Source organism: Trametes versicolor (genome assembly GCF_000271585.1).
Source record: "Trametes versicolor FP-101664 SS1 unplaced genomic scaffold TRAVEscaffold_5, whole genome shotgun sequence".
Classification (NCBI taxonomy): Eukaryota; Fungi; Basidiomycota; class Agaricomycetes; order Polyporales; family Polyporaceae; genus Trametes; species Trametes versicolor.
This window is the reverse complement of record NW_007360325.1, coordinates 2,746,059-2,755,155: the sequence shown is the minus strand read 5'-3', so window position 1 is coordinate 2,755,155 and position 9,097 is coordinate 2,746,059. Positions and strand designations below refer to the sequence as shown.

Here is a 9,097-nt window from a genome sequence, read left to right as displayed (position 1 = left end):
TCGGCGTTGCGCTTACCTCAATACGTCTACATGACCTCGCTGTTCCTCGCGTTGCTGCGGTTGCACATTGCTTTCACTCGGAACAATTCCTGCCGCTCGACGACTACATGCTAAAAGGGACCCAGCCGCGCGTTCGACAACTAGAGGACCTGACATTACTGAAGCTTAGCTGGAAAATTTACGGTATCATGGCAGACGGAAGTTTCAACGAATCCGCTCAGCTGGCCCAGCTGAGCGGAGGCTGTGACCTCCTAGCGGGAGCGAACAGTCTACGCCGCCTCGAAATATTATATGTGCGGTGGCTGCTTGGAGACCCGCGCGCAGGCAACGCCCTCGTGACCATGCCTAACCTGGTCGCCGTGTCTCTGTATGACCTTATCCATGATGAGCGGGTCTCTCGTAAAGCTGCGGCTCGACCACACCTGCACAACGCTATAGCCCCAATCAACCGCCACCGACATCGCACTATTCAAAGTTCTCGAAAAACACACGCGGCTTCAAACTCTCGAACTCGGAGGCTTCGAGCCATCCGTGGATTTCTGGCGAACTGCCGTCCGTTCGAAGACCCGATACCCGGCTTCCCTCCGTCACCCCCACCTCACAAAACCCACCGAAACAGTGTCCGACTTCCCATACATCTTTCCGATTTTTTTTTGTCCTTGACTATCGAATATTTCACGCGGCCGAGGCGTGACCTGGACGAATTCCTCCGATGGCGCCCGCTGCAGGAGTTGTACCTCGAACTGACCGTCTCCAAATAGAACTATCATGACTACGACGACGACGCACCCGTTGCCATCGCGTGTAGTTTCTCTTTGTCCCCGCTCTCGTCTACCAGAGCGCGAAACAGGCCCTTCTCGTTCTGGAGCAGTTCGTTAGGCTTGCCAAACTCGACCTGTGTGGTATTGTACATGTCAACCACGCGTGGATCCATGAAGCACCCTGAAAGTACTTACAATACGTCCAGCGTCGAGGACCATCTAAAAAGGAGGTGGGTTCAGCGGAGCTAGTAGGAGAACAAAGAGAAGCAACCCACGATCTTGTCGGAGTCCATGATCGTTTGTAGGCGATGCGCAACTGTCAGTAGGGTCACGTCCTTGCCAAGTTCAGTGCGCAACGATGCCTGGATTATCGAGTCCGTCTCGTAGTCTGTTCATCCGCATTAGTATTAGTTGCTATATAATTCAGGAAGCCTTGGAACGAACCAATCGCGGACGTCGCTGGAGGAAGTAGTTAGCAACGCGAACCTCCGTGCAATCGAAGAGGGTACCTTCGTCAAGAATTAGAAGTTTGCTCCTCCTCACGATGGCCCGAGCGAGAGCGAGGATCTGACGCTGCCCAACAGACAAGTTCGCACCACCACCCGCGATCTCCGTGTCGAGCCTGATACGGGAGTGGTCCTCTTCGTTCTGTAGGTTGGTCAAGCCGGCGGAGCGCAGTGCGGCATTGAGCACGGCGTCGTCGTGCTCTGAGAACGGATCGAGGTTCTGGCGAAGAGTCCCGCTGAGAAGCTCAGGCTGGAGGATGCTCGTCAGCGCATACCACCAAACGTATGAGAGAAGCGAGGCGACGGACCACTTGTGGAATGATAGTCATGCTGGAGCGCAGAGCGTCCAGGTTAACCTTCGCACTCAATAGCCCATCGTACCGGACATCACCCTCGGTAAAGATACAACGCAGCAGCGAGAGTGTGAGCGAGCTCTGTGGTCCGATGAGGTGTAACTCTATCGCAGCATGACGCAAGCATAACGCACCTTTCCACTCCCAGTACGACCGACAATACCAATACGTTCTCCGGAGGCTACGTCGAAAGATATGTCATGTAGCACTCGCGGGCCGTCCTGGAAAGTATTGTAAGACGGGTTCACGAAGATGAGCGCAGGGAACCCGACACACCTCTGAGTAGCGTGCAGAGAGCTTCTCGACTGAGAGGTGTCCACTTGCCGGCCAATACGCAGGAGGCACGCCCTCAGGGGTGTTCTTCGGCTCCTGCTCGATGCGCAAATACTGATCTATACGCTCCAGACTGTACAAAACGCAGTAAGTATCTCTTAATCAGAGATGGGTACACGCGGAGGCCCAAACCTGTTGCCTATCGAAAAACACATCAATCTCCGAGACGTACAAACCTCTGAGCGCGGACGTACTTGCGATTTCGAAGTCGTTGTAAGACCTTATCACTGAGAATATGATCGCACTAAATGCCACTATTGGGCAACGAACTCCATCAGGAGAGTAATCTAGCTAAGCAGGAGACGTGTACTCACTGGCCTGGTTCAACGAGAAACCGGTATTGGCGGCGCTCATTTTCGATATGTACGTGAGGTAAATGGCGAGGCCGGTTGCGAAAAAGGTCCCAGCTAGATCGATTCGCGCTGACACCCACCTACACGTAACCAGTCAGCGGGAAGTTAAGAAAGATGAATGTCACTGACCGGTCGAGGTTTTGATGGGTAACAGATACACGTGTGCACCTATCGAACCTAGTAAATGAGATCTGCTTGAAGGCCTCCTGCGCACCATATGCCCTGATCGACGCTACAAAGACTTAGTCATGCATAAGCAGATTGATTTCACCAAACGAGTACTCACTGATACCTCCGATAGCAGCGCCGAAGTGGCTCAATACCGGCGCCTTGGAGTTGCTTAGCTCGCGCTTGACGGACAACTGCGCTTTCATGAATAGGTTGCCGCATGCGCCACCTACGACGGCAACCATGATGGCTGGGACAATGAAGATGGGTGAAAACACCACGACGGCGAACATCTTCAGGAGCATGTAAACGACCAGTTCGAGGAGGAGTTCGGTCGCTCTCGCGATTCGGTTGTCCACTACGATGACACGCGTTTGGGTTAGAGGCGTATGGAGCTAGTACGTCGGTATGCACGAACATGTCTGGATGTCTTCGGTACACCGAGCGACGATGCGGGCAGTCGGGGTCTTATCCAGCCAGCTGCGTCGTTTTTGGTCAATACCTCCACTTCAACGAAGTTGCATAGACAAACCGTAGAGTAGTGCCCAGGACCGAGGTGACGAGCCTTTGATGAACGATCCTGGCGGACCTGATGCTTCCGAAGACATAGTAGGACACGCAGAATGCGGCGGCCGCCATCCAAGACGCGTTTAAGAGCGTGTAAACAGTCAAGTAGCTGATAGGAATGAGTTGTGTACCCCGAAGAACATGCACAAGGATTGACTTACTGTCCGACGCGAACCTCGCCTGCCGGGTGAGTCTCGTACTGGGAGGCCCAGTGACCGAGGTACCAGGTCTGCGTCGCACAGGTCAGAACACATCCAAACTAACGCACAGGCTGCCCATACTTGACTGGTACCGATCATGTGCTTCGTGATGTTGCCAGACATATAAATGAGCCAAAATAGGATGGGCCTCTTCGACATGTTGCCGATGTATAGTTTTACTGCAAACTGCCGTCAGCGACTTATCGATAGCCAAGAGATTCGGGATATACACACATGCTGACCACCCAACATGTCCGTCTTCCATCTCCTCGGCAACAACGAGCTTTCCTACGGTCGGCTTAGCCTCTGCGTCCTCGACCTTCTCAGGTGCAATTTCCTGTTCGGCCTTCTCTATCTCTGCGCGTTCTTCCTTTACCTCGGTGAGAAGTTTTGAGTCGCGCTCCAGCGCGCTGGCGAGGGAGCCTTGGCTCAAGATACGCCCGTTGGAGCCCATATCGACGACGAAGTCCGCAACAGGACTGACCATAGCGACATTGTGCGTCTGGTCCGAGAATACATCGGTGACCGCTCCTTTGAACCCGACAGGTAACACCGACTTACGACGAGTATGATGGTACGTCCCTGAAGGAGTTCGCCTTTGAGGCACTTGTCGACAATCCACTTCGAGGTGTGCACATCGAGCGCCGCCACGATCTATATAGCGAGCAGAATGAGCACTAGCCACAAAATGCTGCGAGAGTATTACTGACGTCGTCGAGGAGAAGAATATCCGCAGAAGAGTAAACTGCACGTGCAAGCGTGATCCGAGCCCGTTGGCCACCACTGTGAATACACTAAGGTAAGCCATTGTGTGAAGACGCGAACCCGCAGCATGCACATACCTCAGCGTAATACCTTTCTCGCCCACTTCGGTCAGGTCGCCAGCATCGAACAGGGTGAGATCGCGCTTCAAGGCACATTGCTCGAGGACTACAAGACAGGATGCACGTCAGATCTTGTAACAATACTGAAGTGGCATATCCTCACGTACCCTTATTGTACCGGGCCTCGTCGTATGGCGCTCCGAAGACGATATTTTTCTGTGATCTTGTCAGATGCCACATCTTCAAGAGGGTAAGTCGTTCAAACAACATCATACCTTGATGGTGTCGTTCAACACCCAGGACTCTTGAGCAGCGTACGCAACACCGCCCTCTCTCGGGAGCTTCACAAACGAATCCGAACCCGCAGGAATATAGTGCATCTCGCCTTGACATCCGTGCTTTCACGTCAGCTCCTTTCCACAGTAACGCAGGAGATGGCTCACCAAGCAACGCCATCAGCAGCGACGTTTTCCCCGCGCCGGTAGCACCAATGATCAGGTTAATCTTGCCCTTCTGGAAAATCAGCTCTTCGTCTACGTTGAGTACGAACGTCCGTCGACGCGTCTCTCCCGGGGTCTGCGATGGCGCCGAGTCCTTAGACCAGGTGAACGACGCGTGGCGAATACCGATGGCGTCCTTGCACTCGTGCGCTACGTTCGACGAGATCTCGGTTTCAGTGTCCTTGTGTGTATCGAACTCGTCGATGAGCTCTGTCTGGCGGATCGTCAGCTTGGGTGTGTGCGATGAGCTGAGGTGCCATTCACTCACGTTGCGCAAGAAGTCAGAGAGTCGCTCTAGGGAGACCTTCGCTAGAGAGCAGGAAGATATGCTTAGCAACGCAATCGAACGAGAGCTAGGAGATGATATATGAACCTTGCACCAGCTGAGGTATGATGTAGAACAAGGCGTTCAGCTCATCACGAAGCATGGCGAAGACTGCGATCTCAGATCAGTACCCAGGTTTGTGCTGCCGTGTCAAAAGGATGCTCACCAGCCATCGCAGAAAACACTCGGGACGCTGTACGGAGGTTAGATGGCATTCGATTGGACGAAGTAAACGGGCTTACCCGTCAACTCCTGCTTCATGATGACAGTGTAGGTGAAGAATGTAGACAGCATGATAACGACGGGGATCAAGTAGCTAAGTAAAGCGTCAGTGTACTCGCTTCGATATGTTTGATGTGATTATTTCTGAAGAAAATACCGCGCACTTGCACATGTTGATTGAAAGACTGAGCAGCTTGCTTCTGCGCACCGCCACGAGCTCTTCCTCACGTCTCTTGTCGAGCTGTGCTGCCATACGCGGCTCCCAACCGAACAGCTTCACCATGCGGATAACGTTCATCACTACATAAAGAAGTTTTAGTGACCCGTCCTCACAGACGAGCAGGGTAGCAACGAACTTTCAGTGACTGCCTGGACGCGAGCATCGGTCTACACAGAGAAGCCCGTATCGTTTAGTCTCCTTATCGCAAAGAGAGAAAGGAAAGGAGCTTACCCGCTTCATCTTGTCCCGCTGGGCACCCTGGATATGCTTCGTGACGTATCCGGGGAGCGGAACTGTGGCGATCATTGCAGCGAACCCAACAAGAGCGCTGCACAGTACCCTCGTGAGCCACAAGCGCTAAGCAGCAAGGTAGACATGTGGGTACCTCCATCCGAGAATCTGGTACAGAAACACGATGCAAAGCACGACCTGGAGGGGGCACTCGATCGCTACGCGATGCATCAGCGGCATCCAAACGCCCGTGGTGCTGAACGAGCGCGTACCGATAAAGGCGATGAACATTCCCAGGTTCTCGAAGTTGCTGAGGTCGCTCGAGACCAGGTTGTTGATCCTCCCGACGAGATGCTTGCTGCCGCGCATCTCGCCCACACCGACGGGCTCTGCCTCCTTTACCGGGGATTCGCTCTCCAAAGATGCCTTGCCCTTCCCTTTGGTGGAGCTGGTCGCGCTCGGCGGCACAGCCGTGCTCGAGTTCTCAGCCACAGAGCGCTCCCCCGAGCCCTCGGCACTGTCCTCGTCGTCCTGCGAGCCCTCGAGACTGGCTTGAGACGCGTCCTCGGGAGTCGCGACGGTGGTGCTGGCCGCGCACGGTGTCGCTTCCGACGTGTCGGACGAAGTTTCTGCCTTCATGCGAACGCGCAAGGCGTGCTCGAAGACAAGCTCGGTAATGACCGCCTGGATGCGCACGCTTAAACGCGACTAGCCATCTCGTGAGTACCATACGGGGATATGAGGAGAGCATGAAGACATACCTCATGGTACATGAACCACTGGTCGGAAATATCCTTGAACACCCTACCGAAAAAGAATAGGGCAATCCAGAACCAAGGCCGGACGTGGGTCTCTTTGCGGTCTGATTCTAGGTAACTGCATTACGAGGGAGCGGGTAAGCACGCGCCGGGGAGATGAGGCAAGGCTGCAGTCGCTTGCCTGAGCAGTCGGTTAATGCTGATGGGCGCGGCAAACGCAGCGAGCACCTATGGAACATGAGTCAGCGCAAACCCTTACAATCAGTGTCATACTCACAGCGGCGATCGACATAGCAGCAAGATTTAGCAATTCCATCCCTACAGTTTCCATTAGATCTGAAGAACGCGCGATTCCCGTGCGAAATCCGCCTCACGGAAGGCGCTGATGAAATCCAGCGCTAGATGTCTGCGCGACTTGTTCTGCATCGGGTCCAGGAGCTAAGCAGCCAACGTCAGGAAGTTTTCTACATGTACGGCCAACAAGGGTCACATACAGGGAAGGTACGCCGGACCAAGTGCTTCAAGTGGTCGTACTCGGGCAATGGCGGCAACATCTCGTACGTCACCCGGGGGAGACGCCACGCGAGCCAAATGAGTGGCTCGACGTGGATGTAGGTGAGCAACGACAGCAGCGATGCTGTCTGCTCCGGATGCAGCTCTAGGTTATCCTATGAGAATAAATCATGTTCAGCACCCTGTCATTACCTTGAAATACCTGTACGTACTTCGGGGTAGATAGGGACGTAGTTCCGTGGGCACAACAGAGGGATCAAGACCCCACTGAACAAAACCAGACCGATCTTGACCCACAAAAATACACCTTCGTTTGCATCCGTGATGGGCAAATCCACGGTGGCAGATGGCCAAACATCGCGGTACATGTACACACCCCACACCACCGAGAGGATAAGCGATACGTGTACGAAAGCGCGGAATACGACCTTGGCTGTACCAAAGGTAGCGATGCCGGAAAGTGCCGCGAGATAGACCTGTACACAAGTTGCGTAAGTGGACCAACTGGACTGCTGATGGTCTACGTACGTAGAGGGCCGTCCGAACGATGTCAACCATGGCAAACGGGCCGGCGACACGCGCGTGTGGACTGACAGCACGTAGGGGAACGAGCACCGATAGAACGAGCAATGCGAGGACGCTCAAAAGCTGCAGTAATCTGAACACAAAGATCGTGACGCTGCCCGCGGATTCTACGCGTCGGTGAAGGAAGGACGGTGACGGCTGTGCCTGAGCGCTTGACACTAGAATGGCATCGGGTGAGTGCCGTCTGCGTATGGTGTTACCGACGGCAGGGAACAGAAGCAGTGCGCCAGAAAGGATGGCGCAGTATGCGGGTATGCCCAAGGAGTCGAGCCACGGACTGCTCTTGCTGTTAGCTCAAGCGCGGGCGGGCAGAAAGCGAACGCACCTTTGGCTGACGGACGCAATAGTGAGACCAGACGCCGTGAGAGGTATTTGCTGAATCTGTCCAAGCCAGTCAAGTGGACGACTCATGGCGCAAGTCTGAATGCCAGAACGCCTGGCGTAGTCGTGCTGGTTGTTAGAGTCGAAGAACGCCGGTGCTGCGCGCCGAACTTCAGAACCACGCAGGCTGGAACAATCGAAGGAAGCACATGTACACATGTACATCTGTGATCAAATTGATAGGACGTCAAAAAGGACAAGGAACCTTTCACGCTTAGAGCTCACAGACTCTTCGCGTGAGGCGATTAGTGGGTAGTGAGCACTCTCAGGAGGTACGTGGGCCTAGTCATGTAGTACACCCGTGTCCTCCTCGCAACCTCCCTCCTTCGTAAAAGACGAGTCGCTACGTGTCCTACCAGATTAGCCTGTGAGTGTAGGATTCGTATGCGTACCTTCCCCACGCTGCGCCTCTATTTATAGTCGAATTGGCTGGGAACTCGGAGGCGCGGGGGGATAAGGTGGATGTAGTACACAGGGTCGTATGGACGAGGTCGCGCGCGTGCCTCAGGTGCGTACGCGTCGGCGGTCGGACCGGGCATGTGTGGGATTGGACGGTGCGAAAGAGCAGGGCCAAGTGGGACCGTTGGATGCGTTGTACTGTTTTCGCGTGATGAGGTACTTGCAGTCATGGTCCGCTGTTTCGGCGAACAACGCATCGATGCGAGCTTGAATTGTTTATAACATGCGGAGACTGTTTCTCCGCGGTGAGACGTGCGAACACGGGCTTTGGCAGATGCGGGTACAAGATCTGCGTGCTCAAGAGCATACGCAAGGACATTTGATACACGAGGTCTAGAGGAAAGCTAGAGGGAGATGAGGGGAGAAAGGTCCAGACGTCCAGATCCATGTGTGGTCTGAAGACTGAGTACTATGAGAATTGCAGGCGCCCGAAGACGCCCGACTGCTTCGGCAGATACCGCAGCCAATGGCACCACGCGGGGGCCACCCACATGGCCAACTTTCACTGGGTGCCTCTTGTTCGAAAATCCTGCCAGCGGCCGCTCTCCGCCATTCTACCAGGTAAGTACCGCAATCAGACTTGCTTTGGCTCATATCATGACTCCACTCCCCATCCTGCGGCAAGGTGGCTCTCAGTGTTGCGCAGACCTCAAGACACTTGCACGGCTTCGCCATTCCTTGTGTGGCCGCAATCGCACATGCAAGTGCTTTACCTTAAACCGATCCGTGTGATGAACTCTGAACCTGGAAGGCTGTAAGCCGCACAAAGAGAGGTCTTCAGTCTGTGAGAGAACGACTATGATTGCATAGTACTGTACCTGTAAGCCGCACAAAGAGA

The 9,097-nt window shown here is 54.3% G+C and overlaps 1 protein-coding gene across 1 annotated transcript; it reads right to left on the bottom strand.

Annotated features, from left to right (window-relative positions):
* Positions 1-772: 772 nt before the first annotated feature.
* TRAVEDRAFT_37123 (multidrug resistance-associated ABC transporter) lies at positions 773-7,202 on the bottom strand (the record flags this gene model as incomplete). The annotated part of the gene is made up of 35 exons (XM_008039123.1): positions 773-895; positions 957-980; positions 1,037-1,149; positions 1,271-1,517; positions 1,576-1,701; positions 1,755-1,841; positions 1,897-2,026; positions 2,144-2,207; positions 2,268-2,386; positions 2,436-2,538; positions 2,593-2,832; positions 2,893-2,954; positions 3,007-3,150; positions 3,203-3,270; positions 3,323-3,420; positions 3,476-3,743; positions 3,803-3,895; positions 3,952-4,024; positions 4,084-4,171; positions 4,233-4,281; positions 4,341-4,450; positions 4,509-4,779; positions 4,834-4,874; positions 5,133-5,206; positions 5,277-5,412; positions 5,469-5,499; positions 5,564-5,660; positions 5,718-5,781; positions 5,836-6,271; positions 6,325-6,439; positions 6,503-6,549; positions 6,599-6,639; positions 6,696-6,759; positions 6,816-6,989; positions 7,047-7,202. 35 exons carry the CDS (start codon positions 7,200-7,202, stop codon positions 773-775), a joined length of 4,176 nt encoding a protein of 1,391 aa, XP_008037314.1.
* Between the last annotated feature and the right edge of the window lie 1,895 nt (positions 7,203-9,097).